The sequence below is a fragment of the Aphelocoma coerulescens genome, chromosome 3, assembly GCF_041296385.1.
Source record: "Aphelocoma coerulescens isolate FSJ_1873_10779 chromosome 3, UR_Acoe_1.0, whole genome shotgun sequence".
NCBI lineage: Eukaryota > Metazoa > Chordata > Aves > Passeriformes > Corvidae > Aphelocoma > Aphelocoma coerulescens.
This window is the reverse complement of record NC_091016.1, coordinates 45,221,882-45,238,055: the sequence shown is the minus strand read 5'-3', so window position 1 is coordinate 45,238,055 and position 16,174 is coordinate 45,221,882. Positions and strand designations below refer to the sequence as shown.

At 39.5% G+C, this 16,174-nt stretch overlaps 1 protein-coding gene across 3 annotated transcripts in view; it reads left to right on the top strand.

Annotated features, from left to right (window-relative positions):
* The window catches only part of ZNF318 (zinc finger protein 318), a 32,449-nt gene extending 17,286 nt beyond the window's left edge, over positions 1-15,163 (top strand). For 2 of the 3 annotated variants that reach the window (XM_069010046.1, XM_069010047.1), the window contains exons 6-10: positions 34-320; positions 3,479-3,682; positions 4,153-4,252; positions 5,264-5,382; positions 5,769-15,163. In XM_069010046.1, coding sequence (XP_068866147.1) covers positions 34-320; positions 3,479-3,682; positions 4,153-4,252; positions 5,264-5,382; positions 5,769-8,486 — 3,428 coding nt within the window. In that variant the 3' untranslated portion in view covers positions 8,487-15,163. The remainder of the gene's footprint in view (positions 1-33; positions 321-3,478; positions 3,683-4,152; positions 4,253-5,263; positions 5,383-5,768) is intronic. The other variant, XR_011149824.1, reaches the window with a different exon arrangement.
* The last annotated feature ends 1,011 nt before the right edge of the window (positions 15,164-16,174 follow it).

Here is a 16,174-nt window from a genome sequence, read left to right as displayed (position 1 = left end):
TGCATTTCTGACTCTTCTGCTTCCTTGTTGCAGGAGAGATGTTGAGGAAAAAACGTCGTGAGAAGGATGGACACAAAGACCCCTTGTTGATTGAGGTGAACAGACTACAAGAGAATATTATGAAGGAGATTGCAGAGCTGCATAAAGAATCTGATGCAGCTGACAAGAAGCAGTCTGAGCTTGACAAAGTAGCACAAATCCTGGGGATTAACATATTTGAAAAACCCCGGAAACCATCTGTGGAAACTAAAGACTCCTTGGAAAAGAGCAGCAAGTCAGAAAATGCAAAAGGTGTAGAGAAAACGTCTTCCTCCAACAAGGTAAAGTCTTACAGTTTGTGTGCTAATGATTTTCCCACTAAGAGAAGAGGGCACTGGGGAAACAGCTGGTCCCAAACATTTACTAAAGGATCATTTTATATCATTTATTACCACATCTCATACACTGGCTTTGATGGTGCATGCAGGTGAGAGTCAATGTATCAGTATTTATAATGTCCCTCAGGTTTTGTGCAGTTCAGCACCACTCGCTGTTTTTTATCTTGGTTTTGCTGAGGTGTTGGTTGGATTGAACCAGTATCATGAGTGTTTGGTAGCTGTTTGGTCTCAATACTTTACCAGGAGGACAGACTTTTTTTTCTCTACAAAATTTCCGGCATGGCCTTTCAGGGCGGAGTGTTTGTAGCAGCAAAGCTCTCTGAAAGTTGGGAGCATGTTGGTCTTCTCACTGGGTAATGATAGTAACAAATCACAAGACTTACATGTGATTGTCAGCTTAACATGATTTTTATGTACATGAGTTCTCTCTTAGGAAATGTCAGTGTGCATCAGTATGGTCTGTACTGCTCTGTGCTGGATTTACCAGAACAGGCTCACTGCATTCCAGAAGATAGTTTTTAGTTTGAAAGTAGTATGGATACTACCATCTGAAAGGTTATGCATGTATTCAGGAAATCAATTATCCTGCTTTTCAGATGTTTATTCAAATATGTAACAGAAATAGCTAATGGGAAATTGTAGGTGAATTTTGTATAGATCTTAGCATATATAATTTTTGCAGAGAGGAAAATGTTAGTAGGGTAAGAGGTATAAGGACAACTGGGAGGGCACCTCATCAATGTATCTCAAGGGAGGGTCCGAAGAGGATGGAGCCAGGTTCTTCTCAGTGGTGCCGAGCAATGGGAGAGGAGGCAATGGGCAGAAACTGATGCACAGGAAGTTCCAGCTGAACATGAGGAAGAATCTCTTTACTGTGTGGGTGACTGAGCATTGGAACAGATTGCCCAGAGAGGTTGTGGAGTCTTCCTCACTGGAGATATTCCAGTACCATCTAGACACAGTCCTGTGCCGTGTGCTCTGGGATGACCCTGCTTGAGCAGGGAGATTGGACCAGATGACCCCCTGTGGTCCCTTCCAACCTTACCTGTTTTGTGATTCTGTATTTTCTACAAGGTCACTCAAATGTGTTTATCCTGTAAAATTTTCTTTATGCTTCATTGTGGTCTGAGAACTCATTAGGTATCTTTAATTTAAAGGCTTGCTTTTGTTATTGTTGTTTCTCAAAACATCTCTGAAGTTTACTGTCCACTTACTTTAATAAATCGTTTGCTTCAGTCACCACTTCATAAAGTAGGCAGAAATGTTTGTTAAGTCCTACATTGCATTAAGTTACATTGCTTTCTTTTCTTGAGATATGGCATCTGTGAATATACTTTTCATTATTTTAATTTGCATTGTCTGTATTGTCCAAACCCATAATGACTTGATCTCCTTTTCATAGTTCCTTATTTTAATGTAGAAAGTTGTGAGTTCTGGACAGGAATATTTAATATTTTCATACATATGTAGGCACATAGGACATGGCCTTCAGCCTCTAAAATTCACCTTGTAATTCTGATTGTTAACTTTTTTTTCATTAAAGAAAGATGATGCAGGCCTTTCAACACTGAGATTGGTTGACTCTACCAACCTGAGGGCAAGAGCCTTTGCCTTTCTGCTTATTTGCAAGGTACCTTGTGGACCCTTGCTGCTGAACCTGTGTCTGTGTGTTGTAGTTACACAGTCAGTGCAGAGGTGAAGCCAGTGTTAATGTGCTAAACAGACAGATCACCCCGTCTGGGCTCTAAATAGTAGCAAATTATAAAGACTCTCTGAGCTGGGGTAATGGACAAACTGGAGTTAAGAGTGGGCTGTCACCTGTCTATCTGAGAAGCATTGTCTTTTTAAAGTTCAGATTAAGATAGTATTTTTATAGGTGTTATGTCTATAAATAGCATAACCATTGATGCTTGTGTGACATTGTGAACATCCTTCCATGCACCTCCTGCAGATCATAAGTTGATCTCATTGTTTAAGAGAATGTCTGCTATGTTCTTGCAGACAGAGTACATGCAGATATTCATTGGGTCACTTATTCTGCTACCAAGAACTAAATTATATTGGGATATGGATATCTGGGGGGTGCATAGTGGCCTGGCTGTCTTTTCGTTCTTTGATTTACAATGCATGTTGTGTGGGGTGGTGTTAAGGAATTTAAAGTAAGGCAGATGTTATTTAACAATTTTGAATCTGCTTAAATAAATATGTTGAGTGTTGGTAGTGAATAACTTGGAAATCATGCAACCAACTCAAGTCTGCTAAGTTAACATGCTGTTGTTTCCAGACTGCCATGCAAAAGGATAACATGATGGACTTTAAGCCATTGAAAATGTACTCAAAACTCAAAATATATCTAGTACTATCATAATCTAAGTTGCCAGGGCTCATTCATGATATATTTCAGATAATATTTGTTTTGCTACAAGTGTTAGTTTAGTATTAATTTTGGATAGAGTCCTGAAATGTCTGTATATTACTATATGGCGTCTTTCTGTACAGATTAATGTAAGTGCAAACACCACATGTTTAAAGCACATGATCCTTCACCTTATATGCTTAGGTAATTATCAAAACACCATCTTTCTTTTATTATTAAGCAACAGGTTTTCTGGAGAATTCAGGAACACTCAATCTGATAAAACTAATGGAATTAAATACTTTTAGTCAACTTCCTTTTCCATTCTGCTTTCATCCGAGCTACTTTTACAAAAGTAATTTCTGAATGCCTCTAGGGGAACCATTTTAGGTCTTCTGGGCACTGTTTGGCTAGTATGGTAAATTGGATCTCTTATGTGAAACCAGTGAAGTGGGAAAGGTGCATGCCACAGGGAATTTGTTCATTTGGTTCCTTGATTACCTACAACCATCCAGCCATTACATCTGGGAGCCTTATTGGAAACTCTTCACTGCAGCCTCACAGCATCTTAGTCGGCAATACCAGCTCTCTGAAACAGTGGAATTAACCTGGGCGCTGAAAAGCAGGTGATATATTTTTTTTTTTTTTTGTGTGTATGGCTTCTGCTGGAGGCAGGTTCTGAGTTCTAGAGCATTATGTCTGTCCTGCCTTGTCTTAGAGAAGTGTTTCCTTTTGTTCAATTTAGGAATCAAAAACTACTAATGAGAAATCGAGAGGTAGAAGCCCGAAGCCAGCAGAATCCTCTTCACAGTCCTCCAAACATCCTTTCCAGTTGGCCAATATTTATGAATATTATGATGCAGGGAACCACTGGTGCAAAGACTGCAATACCATCTGCGGGACCATGTTTGACTTTTTCACACACATGCATAATAAGAAACACAGACAGGTATGTTGCAGGCTTCCTTCACTAAGTGCATTTCATATTGCTGTGAATATTAACACTAAAACATACATCGCAGAACTACATTTTACAAGAGAACCTGAAGTAATAATGAATCCAAGAAGTAACTTATCAAATTGTTTTCCCCTAGTACTGGACTTGAGCAGTTGCACAGCTACCAGTGTATTCCAAATAGTGTAAATGGGGCCTCTGTTCAGTTTGCTCGGGTTTGCCACTTGTGTTTCATGTTTACCTGTTCTTCGCGGTCATTTACATGTTACACTTTTCACAGGCTATTTTGTCATGCTAAATTGCAAAATGGGAGGGAAAAGAGAGGAAAATTAGTTCTTGTAAATATTTGCACGTTGATTTTAATGTTCAGTGTTCAAAACGGATATTAAAAAGGAAAAAGACAAGTGTACTTGCCTTGCTAGTGTAATATATGAGCCTATATACCTCTGTCACTGTGCAAATAGACCCTGGATCCTTACAACAGACCTTGGGCTTCGAAGACTCAGAGTGAGACCAAACAAGACTCCATAAAACGCATTGATAAGATAACGGTTCCTGCCAAAGGTATGTTAATTTTTTATTCACTTGGCTATCATCCCTCTTTGCCTCCAGCAGCCTCCATTTGCTCACAGAAAGGAATTTTCAAAACTTTACCTTGGTATAGGAGCACAATAAGATATTGTACGATTAGGTAAAAGGAAAATTATTTAGTTTCTTGGTTGTTCTTGTGGAAAAGGTCATAAAGCAAGAGTATAGGAAAAGGTTGTGGTTTCTTCTCTTTTTAGAGATCAGTTTTTTATTTTGAATAAAACTTGACTTTCTCCAGTGTAGTTCTAAAATAATTTTTGCCAACATATTAGAATTCAGAGCATGACCACAAGAGTTGGCAGTGTTTGGGCAGATCTTGCACAGTATTCCACATAGTCTTGTAGTAGACTTTTCCATTCAGTACATTTTTAGCAGAGGTCTCCCTGAAAATTGACCAATGAGTACTTGTTATAGTGCGGATACAGAGAATCTGAGACAGACATCTAGAAGGAGCTGTAAGTGATTTGAAAATTAATATGTGATTTAAAATCTGAATGTTGAAAAGGCCTGTCAGTGATTAACTCATCAATCTGTTAAATATTTCTAGTAGTGCCCACTAAAGAGGAATCTGCAGTGTCTTAGATAACTGTGGCTGGTTCTGTAGGCACAAGGATGCTGTCTTGCTGAACTTCAAAGAAAATATTTGTGTTCTGTTTATAAACCAGGTGTTTAGTATTTGAGCAGACTATACCAGAAAGATGGAAAACAGATCAAGGTTATAGGAAATGTTAACCTACTTGAATACTTGATTACCTTAATACTATGGAGAGCACTTAAATAATTTCTTGAACCATACTAATGAAACTTCTTCACTTTACGTGTTTGTTCCTGGTAGTGGTGGTTCCTATACAGTAACTGTAAGGAGAGCAGTATTAACTGTTCCAAAAAGAACATTACTGGAGGTTTTGCTGTTGTTCTTTGACCGACTTTGTTAAGAGCTTGGCATTCATTTTTTGTTTCTCTGATAATTTTCTTTGGCCTTTTCAGGCTCTGAGTTTCTGATTCCCATCACTGGATATTATTGCCAGCTCTGTCATGAATTTTTTGGAGACCAAATCTCAGCAGAGCAGCATGTGAAAAGTCATCCCCACAATGAGAAATATAAGGTTGGTAATTGGTGTCCTAGGAAAGAAACATTCCCTGTGTTAGCTTCCGCTTGTTCTGTCTTCCTTTCCTGAAGAATGACATTTAACTCCTTGGAGTATATGTATTTGGTTATTTTCACTACATTCTACTGAACTAAATAAGCAGATCTTCCCACTACATCAGTACATAGAGACTGATATTTTATCTGCATGAGGCTGAAACAGTGTCTACTATAAAGTGACAGCACTGCTGCAAGCATTTGTAGTACCTCAGTTTCTTGGTAGGAAAAAGTTCTCTGTTCTCTTAGTGTTGAGATGGCACTTACTGAACAAGTCAAAATTGTCAGAGAGCTGCATTTTTTTTTTAATGGAAACAGTGGCTAAAATGTTGCTGTTTATTTCCACAGAAATACATCGATGAAAATCCACTCTATGAAGAGAGGAGAAATCTAGACCGTCAGGCTGGATTGGCTGTAGTTCTGGAAACAGAGCGCAGGCGGCAAAATGAGCTGAAAAGGAAACTGGTTGAGAAACAGAAAGAAGAGAAGGATGAGAAAACCCCAAAAATAATAAAGAAGGAGGAAGTAAAGAGCATCACAGAGTCTGGAGAAGGGAGTAATGAAACTCAAGGCAAAATAGATTCTTCTGGGCGAAAAATGGGTATCATGGTAAAGCTGAAGAAGGAAGAAAAGACAGAGGAGAAGAAAGAAGAAAAGAAAGAGGAGTCTAAGAAGGAATCACCAAGCCAGACATCCTTTGGGAAATTCAGCTGGAAAAAGACTGAGAGAGAGGATAAAACCCCAGGAGCTATTACAAAGGAAGAGAACACAGAAGGAAACAAAGAGGAGAACAAGTGTCAGTCTGTGAAATCCCATATCAAGCCCATTGAAATCAAGCTGTCTGGGAAAACTGTTATTCCACATACTAGCCCATGGATACCAGTTGTTTCCACACCGACACCAACAAAAATTCTCCCCAATCTACCAGTCCCCACCATGATTTTCAGGAAGTCTAATACTGCAACAGTTAGTAAACCACCACCTTTGAACACCTTTTTATCCATAAAATCCTCTGGAGCTACTACCAAACCACTGCCAGTGGTAAAAGAAACAAATGCAGATCTTCTACTGCCTCCAGATATCATATCAAAAGCTTTTGGAGGAGAAGAAGTAATTTTAAAAGGGTCAGAGGAGGACTTGAAAGCAGTAGAGAAAAATGAGCCTTCTCAGACTTCAGATAGACTACCTCCACCCCATCCTCCACCAGCAGTCCAGCCAGCAGCTCTCATCCCTGCAGACGAAGTAGCTCCAGGTGTGTCTGAAAGTGAACAGACAATGTTGGCAATGCCTGTGAGACCACCACCACCTTCAACTGCTTTCAGTGAACAAGCAAAAAAGATAGAGAAACGAAATTCTTGCTTGGCCACAGCCAATGCTAAAGATCTCTATGATATTTTCTACAGTAGTGGTGGAAAGAGTTCAGGTGACAGCAAGCTTGCAAGTTCTGCACTTCCAAATGGAGAAAACTCTAACCTAACAAAACCTGCAAATTTTTCTGCAAACCACAGAACAAATTGTAGCTCATCCTTGTTGAAAGAGGATTCTCAGAATGTGGATTCCTCACAGTGTAATAATCAAGTAACAGGGAGTTTGGTTCCTGTTGAAAATCTGGCTGAAATGAACAAGTCACTTCAGCCTCACCTGTCAGAAATGTCAGTCACAGAATTACCAGAAAAAAAACGTGTTTCTGGTATCCAGGTGCCTGCAGAAATTGGATTTGTTGATACAGGAGGTAGAGAGCAGGCAGGCAGTCTGGAATTCTGTGATCTACAGAAAACTAAGGTCCAAGAGAAGGTTGGACAGGAAGGTGGAAATAAAACCCCAGTTACAAACACAAATGTTTCTGGTACCTTGGAGAAAGACACAAAGATGAAAGATTGGGAAATAAAAGCAGCAAAGCCTAAGCATAGCCTACACCCAAAGACTTTGTTACCTGAAACACAGAATGTAATTCAAAGTTTGGGAAATTCCCATTTGGTAGGGGAAAAGTTAAATGATAACTGTAGAACTCACTCAGAAACTGGTAATCCAGACTTGCTCTGGGGCACTTCCAGAACTAATAATGGAAAAGGACAGATAGTCACAACTCGTTCTGAAAGTGGTTGGGATCTATCAAATACTCCAAATGCAGAAATAAAATCTGGTTCCAATGGGGCTAATACTTCAGAATTGACAGAGGAACAGGCAGAAATTAGAAATACCCTATTAGAAGCTCAAGGAAAAGTTCAACCTAAACCTTCAGGCCATACAGTATTAGATAACCAGACCCAGAGGCAGGGAGTGGAACAGTTAGTCAGTACCTGCTCGAACACTGTTGAACTCAGATCCAGTCTAGAATTAGGACACACTGGATCTGATGCAAAATTGGATAATTTTCTTTTCAAGAGACCATCAGAAGATGCGAAACACATGAAGACTCCCTCCCAGAAAGCAGAGCTGGAGTTGAAAAGCACTGATTTCAGTTTGGGAGACAATAAGATAAAACATGAATGTTTCAGCATCCTTTCAGCAGGACTTTTAAATGAAAATACAGAAGAAGTCACAAAACTAGAAACTGTTGCGTCCATTAGGCTGGAGTCCAGTAAACTTAAACTGGGCATTGAAAGAACTGTGAATGAAACAGAGATTACTGATTTTGCTACACTGACTTCTGGTAGTTGTGAAGATAAAATTTGCACACGGATTTCTCAAAAACCTATGCTGCAGCCTGGATCACAGACCTCAAATAGTGACACCACAGAAGTGGTCATGCCAGTTCTAGAAATGCAGGGCATTTCTCCCACATCTGAGATACTTCTGCAAGTGGAGGAGAGCAAAGGTGGCACTGTTGAAATGCCGCCACTGAGTTGTGATGGAGGCAGCACAGAAAGTCAGGCTTCTGGGTGCGCAGAAACTTTAATTCCTGGGCTCAAAGAAACACATGGAAAGGTGGGTGACTCAGGAGGCAAGGGAGTGGGCACCATCCAGAGCAAGAAGACTGAGCAAACAGAAGCTGCTGACAGTAGTTTGGAAGTTACAACAAATTCAGGAATTGCTGAAAGCATAGCAGGAAGCCCAGTGGGTTGAAGTAAACCCAGCCAGTCCCAATATTTGAGGAGCCAGAGCTGGGATTATGTATATGTTCTTTGTTTTTCTTTTTGTTCCAGCTGAGAGTTTTGGGTGTATTTTGCATTCTGTGGTAGGACTTGACTAAAGTGAAACATAAATCATCAGAAGGCAGTCACATACTTTATTCTGTACATAATTAATTGTGTAAAATGTTTTTTCATGTGAATTTTTTTGCCAATTTCTTTTCTACACTCTGCTATTAAAATGGAATCTCGTTTATAACGCGTGCGTCTTCTTTATTTTGGGGGCTTTTATTCTTTGACCGTTCCTGGGTGATTTCCAGCTCACCCAGTTTGTGTCAGTAGTACCATGAGTAGCCCAGCTGCTGAGACAAGTTCAAGAACAGCAATTTAGAACTTGAGGAAAAGGAGACTTGCAGAAGAACTAAAACTGAAAATTTCTTTTAACTGTAATGCATGAGTTCGTTTACTTTTGTTGTTTGAAATGCAAGAATGTGTTTAGAGTTGATTTTTTTGTTTATCAGTCTCTGTGATTTGTAATCACTGTTGTACTACATCTGTACTTAAGGTGTTTCATTGTATTGTATAAGCACATGTATGGATGCCACATCACTAAGCAAGGGGAGAAAATCTGTCCCGACTGGCTTTTGGAGAAGAAAACTAATCGGTAAGGCTCTGTGGCCTGACACCTGGACCAGACATATTGAGGTCACTTACGTGATTTGAAATGGGCTTTCTTTCATTTTATTGTGATCCAGTAACTATTTGTGTTAAATCATTTAGCAGCTGACCAGCTCTGAAGAAGTAGAAGATCAGAACCCTGGTGTCAGGAATTGGACTCGCTTCCTGTGATACAGACACATGCATGCCTACCCTGAATGGTCCTTGAGCTATCAAAAGCTCTAGTGTGATGGTTCTCATTTGTATAGCTTGTTAAAGACTAAAGTATTAAATGTGTTTACGTAGATAAATATAACATTTTTATTTGTAAATTGTTTAAAAAAATAAAACTTATGGAGGTCAACAAGGCTTTCTTCTCGGTTTTCTTTTTTCCCTTAACTCAGTGAAAGTGTTTTATTTCAATTAGTTTCTGACTCCTGTAGTAGTTGATAAAATTGAGAAACTGTAGAGGATGAAGATACTCAACAGTTAGCCTGCTCAGTAAAAACCAGTTTGTTCCCAGCTGAAGTCAATGGAAGAACTACTGTCAACATCATCAGTGGAAGTTTGCTTGAAGTCCTGAACCGTGTGCGAAACCAGAGGTGGGGCATCAGGGAGGGACCCCAGCAGAGCTTGAATTTCTGTAATCACTGCCTGCATCTAGACCTCTGGAGAGGGCAAAATCACCATTTGTCTTCGTTTGCCATGACTATGTGTGAAGAAGGTATGAAACATTTCTCAGAGTCTTATGGTGGTTTGCATACAAGACCTGTAAGAACTGTCTAAGCTGAATTTGGAAATCTAGTATATGGTCAAGTCAACAGTAAAAAGGTAATTAAGAAGGGAAGAGAGTTTTGGGAAAGTCTCTTTGAGCTGGTTTTATGATGTCAAGCAGTTACTGCATTGAATATAGGAAATCTTTGTTAGTATCATTGCCTTACTTTCATCAGATAGCTGATTTGCTGTCAAAACCAAAGAAAGCAAGGTTTGACGTGCTTTGGTAGTTTTAAAATGGCATTGGGCAATGAGTAGGGATTGCTTAAATCCTGGTTTATGAAAAAGTTTTTTGTGGTTGCTTCTTGGTTTTCTTCTGTATTTTTTATTATATACCTGATTTTGTTTGTTTACATTTGACAGATAAATTTTTCCCCCGATTTTCTTTCAAAATTTTTCTGTGAAGTGCCTGGTCTCATAAATCCACAGAAGAAGAGGGAAAGTGATTTTCTCTACCTGCCTTGTATTGAGAGATATAAGTGCAGGGAAGGGAAATATTCAAAGGAAGGCTGAATTTTTCTAGAGTTCTGCATTTTAGATGGTGCTGTTTTAGAATACACACATGCTTTCTGGTTAGTTTCTTCTGCAGATTGGTTTTCATGAAGGTCTCAGTGCATGCAGTGGCAAACGGAGTAATCTGGACAGTCTTCTTCAGACAACCCTATTCAGTGCTGTATTATCTGTGTGGAACTTAATTAAAAAAATTAACTTTATTTTTGGGGAAAGGACTATAATTCCGTTATCCTTGTTGTGTGCTCTGCAGTTGCTTTTATGAGTTGTGGTCATGGTCAGTGCTAAACCTGGCTGGCCACGAATGGAGAGGAGCTAGCACCAAGGGCAAGCAAGAACTTTGAGAAGGAGAAACTGGGAGTTATTAACCCATATTTGTTTAAAGCTTTCCAGAATCTGAACTTTCCTGTGGTATAAATGAAATACTGCTTCTCTTTCTGCCCTTTATTCTATCTCTGAGAGGACAGAGAGCTCTTTACTCCTGGAAGGAAGATGAACTTGCTCTCTTTTGGGGAAGGAGTAAAAGGTACTCCTTGAACCTCTCTAATGGACAAGAACATAATGGGTGGTATAGGTGATGACATATAGGCAGACTGACAGACAAGAGGCATTAACACTGTAATTTCATGAAATGGCAAGTATTTATATTTATGTATTTTCTTTTTTTTCTTTCTTTTTTCCTTTTTTTTTTTCCTGTGGTTTCCAGAGGCTTGCAGTAAATGATTTATCCACTGTACTCATTCCCTGTGCTGGCAGAGCTGTAGCATAGTGCACTGACTGGGAAGCCTTTTAGGCTGGCCTTGGAGTCTTCCAGATCCTTAAGAGGAGGGGTAAGTTAATGGGGATTTACTTGTCTCTTTGAATGGTGCAATAAAATGTTACCTCTCCTTCCTGACACAGTTCTCTAAAAAGTGCATAAAGCATAAGAAGTTACCTTTTTCCTGGGTTTTTAGAAAGCTGCTGATAGGAAGGAAACAAACATAGTTTGAATGTTTCTATCTTTACACTACTTCAAACCAGGCATAAATACCTAGTAAATTCAAAGAATGATGGATTAACTCTTAAGTCTTTATTTGATGCTGTAACCTTTAATTTGTCATGATGGGGGCTGGCACATCCTTTCTCCTGGATGAAGTTTGTTGCAAAACGAAGCTTGATGAAGAAGCAGTGGAAGAAGAGACATAGAAAAGCTGCGGTCATCCTGTCAATCTCTTTTAAGGCCAGGTGGGGTTTTAATACTTCTTCCAGTCTCTTTGAATGTGCATTTGGAAAGGATAAGAAACCTTCAAATGTTTTAGGCAAAACACAGTAATTTTTCCTGGGGTAGTCTGTTGGGTAGGTAAATCTTGCTACTAGCTCCCTGGAATCTTGTCTTTGACTAAGTTGTAACTAAGCAGCAGATAGGCTTTCAGGGGGATTGTTTGTTTTAGAATTTTAAATGGCGTGTGAGCAGGGAAGAAATGTAGCAACCATCATTCTGTTAGTAATTTTTTTCCAAATGCATTTGTGACCTGTTGGTAAAAAGTACAAGCAGTTGATTAAGATATAAGGTCTCTGCCATTTGGCAGAGATTTTCCAGAATCATCATCCCTGGAAGTGTTCACAAGATGGGTGGATGTGGCACTTAAGGACACGGGTTAGTGGTGAACACAGTGGTGCTGAGTTAATGGTTGGATTCAATGATCTTAGAAGTCTTTTCCAATGTTAGTGATTTTGTGATTCCTTAATTTTTACCAAGGGTGGAAACAAATGTGTAATTCTTATCTAAGAGAAGCTTCACAGAGAGCTTAAATTTTCTCATGGAAACAGTAGGAAAAGTGGGCAAAGGTCAATTATTTTTTTATCCCGGTAAACCCCAAACAGTTTTCAGAAATACTTGTTGAAAGTAAGTGATGATAGCAGAAGATTTTTTTTTAAAAACAAACCCACAACCATCCACCAAACCAGTGCATCTCAAAGCTTGACCAAACTGTATTTCTTTAGTGCAGAGGGCAAGAGAAATCACCTGAGACAGGTTTTCATGTGGCACCTGATGTAATACTGTGTTGGTTTATTGTTCTCTCAGAACATTACAAAAGGTTAAAGGGAGCAAAATCATTCTCTGAGACAGAACTCAGTCCTTTTCTGCCTGCTGCACAGTTATGTGCAAACAGCCTGTGTGCCAGCAGTGTGGGAGTATAAAGCAGCCATAAAATTTATTTTACTTGGCTCCTCTGCTTCTGTCTGGCATGAAGAAGAAGAGAGAGATGAAAGGTATGGTTGCTAGACTATCCTTTCTGTCAGCTGTTTTCAGGCAATACAGATGCATTCATGTTTGTAACCAACTTGAACAGAATAATGCAGCTGCAGACTGTCCTATTCTGCCTTAGAGCAGAAATCCAAGGCTCCATAGTTAGAATTAGTTTCTGGGTTTTGTTTTCTGATCCCACCTCCACCACTTCTTGGGCTGTCATCTTGCTTGTGATGAGAAGGCTGACTGCCATATGTTAGCAGTTCTAGGCTCTGGTAAAATGAGTCAAGCTGCTGTTACAGTTCCCATGAAGCTGTCCATCAACTGGGGATGGAGAGAGCAGAGCCATTAGAATTGTTGGGGCAGGTGGTGGAGAACAGTTGAACACCTGCAGGAAATAAAATCTGCATCAGAGCTGCTTCAAGGCAAACAGCATTCCCTTTTCCAGCAGCCTGTCTGAAGAGTCTTCATTTTACAGACAGTAGAGCACTCACACAAGGTAATGTTTTCAATCCATCATCAAATGCAGTTTTTCTTGAAGAAGCTGCTTTTGTGGGGGCATTTCAGCCAGAACCTAAGCAACGCTGAAATACTACAAAAGTTTGTGTTACCACCTTGTTTAATTTGCTTACAAACTTTAGATGAATGTAGATACAAAATAACAGTTTAGGAGCCACAGCAGCTGTGATGGAAAAGCCCTATAACAGCTATCTGGTAAAGAAGTTATAGGGATGGTCTTCATAGCAGATCTTGCATAAAAGTCCACTAGCAAAGGAATATCAATGACTGCATTTTCTCTTAAGAACTGAAGGCTTAATGCAATTAAACCCATTTAATGTGGTGCTTTCCAGGTACTGTTTAAATTTCATGTCCTCTGCTAGTTAGTTTCACAGGTTATATTGCTTTTCCAAGGTGAGAGAATGGTTCAAAATCAGTGTATCTCTGTTGTGGCCAAGCTAGGGTTACAAAAGTAATTCACACTTGTATTTTGTGTATTCAGTGCAATGAAGTTGTGCAATGGATTCAGTTTTGGCTGGGTGAAAAAAACATCCCATATTTGTATTTGCTATAGTCCTTCATCATCCAGCATGGACAACCTGCCTCAAGCTGCCTACAATGTCTGCAGAAGAGAGATCATCCAAGATAGTAAATGATGTATAATTATTTCTCCAAGAGTTGAATTTATGCTTCAGAATGCAAGAAAGACTTACAGGTTGAAGGTGTATTTCAGGTTTGTAAGATGAAACCTTATGCTTTATATGGTTAGCATCCTAGACCAAAGCACCAAATACATGGCTTTTAGTTATCCTACTTCTTACAAATCCCTTCTCCTAGTGAACTCTCTACATTCACAGTGTGTTCATTGACAGCTGTTTTCATTTTGTATTATGCTTGTGTTACAACCCACCCCTGAAGGTGGGGTAACTGAGGTTCTTATTAATAATACATCCCTTGGGGTGGAGTAGAGTGAAACAACACTAAATGGCTGGTGTTTATGAATATATATATTCTGGGTTTATTTCAAAACAATTTGGTTGCAAAGGATAGGAGGTATGTAGCTGGTTTGATTATTAGCTGTAGAAATATAACAACACAGAAGCATAAAAATAACATTTAAGAAAATGTATAAAGACGAAAGAAAGAATAGGTGAAAGGCCTCAGAAATTAGTTTGAGGGCACTTTGGGGGTCATTGTGGTTTATGACACCTTCTAAGACATGACAGCTGCCTCTCAGCACAGCATAGTTTAGCCAGTTATGCCCCCATCAGAAGGGAAGGGATGAGCACCTTCAGGCCTACATGTGAATACCCCAGTGCCTCCCCACCTATCCGACTTCCAAAGGGTCTTTTTATCGACCTTCTCCCTTATCTGGCACAAACCCCAGCTGTAGCCTGTGGTGCTGGCTGTACACCTCCTCTGCACCTGGGCTGCTGCTTTTGCAAGTGGCCGATTGTTTGAGTCACTATCCATTAACATTCCAGTCTAACAGCTTGACAAATTCTTTCCAGCTTAGCTGTTTAACTATTGAAAGGTTTTGATGGAGGGGGGAGGGAAACAATTAAAAGGGCCTAAAATTTGGGATTGCAATAGTCAAACCCACTAGATGCTCCAGCAAGTGGGATTTTAGGGTGAACATAGTTTGCTCTGAAAAGTATTTGTCTTTGCTGGCTCTTGATTACTTTTCACAGGAGGTAAGAAAATGTTATCTGGAATTGCCAGACTTCTGCAAACCTGTTCTGAGAAGGTGAGTGCAGATTTGCATGACTGGAATGGTATCTTTTGCTCCTCTCTTTGTATGAGGGTACATTCTTTTTGTTATTATTAATGTGATTAATCAGTGAGGCTTTCTCTATATTCTCACTGGTTAAACCTGCTGGTCATGGGTATGTCTCTAATTTAAGCTCTTTTGCCAGCATCCAGAAAGACTCTTATGTGTGGATTCCTTTCTCTCGATTAAATAGTGTTATTTTAAAAGCAGACATTAAACTTTTATGAAATTATACTGATTCCAGAGTGTTGTTTGTTTAAAAATTATTCTCTAAAGAGGATTTAAAAAGTGCAGGCTAGTACGCGGTATTAATAGTGGCAAGAGAGGGCACTGGATTCTGAAACTTCTTGATTTATAGGGCCTTTACAGGCCTTTCTGTATCCTTTGGAAGAGTTGCTTAAAGTAGGGGAAAAGGCTTTTTAAAGCTCTTGTCTCTATACTTAATTTGGAATCTTGCAGCTATTCTTAAACTCAGCTACCCTGTTAAATTATTCATGCAAACTACTTTGTCATGTGTTCACAGAAGTGCCTTGTTAACTCTTCTCACAAGTATTTCATCTCAAGGGAAATGGTGCTGTGTTTCACCAACAAAAATGTCTTGACAGCAGCTGCCAAGCATGTAGAAGAAAAAAAGACAGCCTGTACCTTTTTTTTCCCCCCAAAGATTTATCATAGCTGTTGATTATTCTCAAAAATAATGTCTGAGAGATGGCTATTCAGTGTGTAGATAGGCTCACCCTGCTTTATATATGATAAAAACCCACAAACCAGTTTGTTGCTGCTGCTCGGGGAAGAACATTTTAGAAATTCTTATTTTCCCCACACAAACTTCACGCAATAAGTCATACCCATCAGTATAATCTTAACTATTGAATTGTCAGCTCTTAGCTTGTTCTTGTGTTATAGATCCACTTTCCCTTTCTCCTTCCTTAATTGCTACTTCGGAGGCTGACTGGTAAACTAATTACCATAGCACTGACATCCTTTGGCTAACAGAGGTGTAATCCAGGGATGGATTCTAACAGCCTGCCTAGAAGGGATGGCCTGTACTTTAATCGTTATCAGAGCATCACAGCAGCAGAGATCCAGCTGCTCCAGAAAATATTCAGAAACATGGTCTGTACAGCTAGTGAAAAAATTACCTGCCACACAAAGGCTGCATTTTAACTGTTCTTTAGCAGAAATTACCTCCTGCCTGCAGTGGAAGTGTTGGTTGGAGTTGGTAAACCTGGTAGCCCCACAG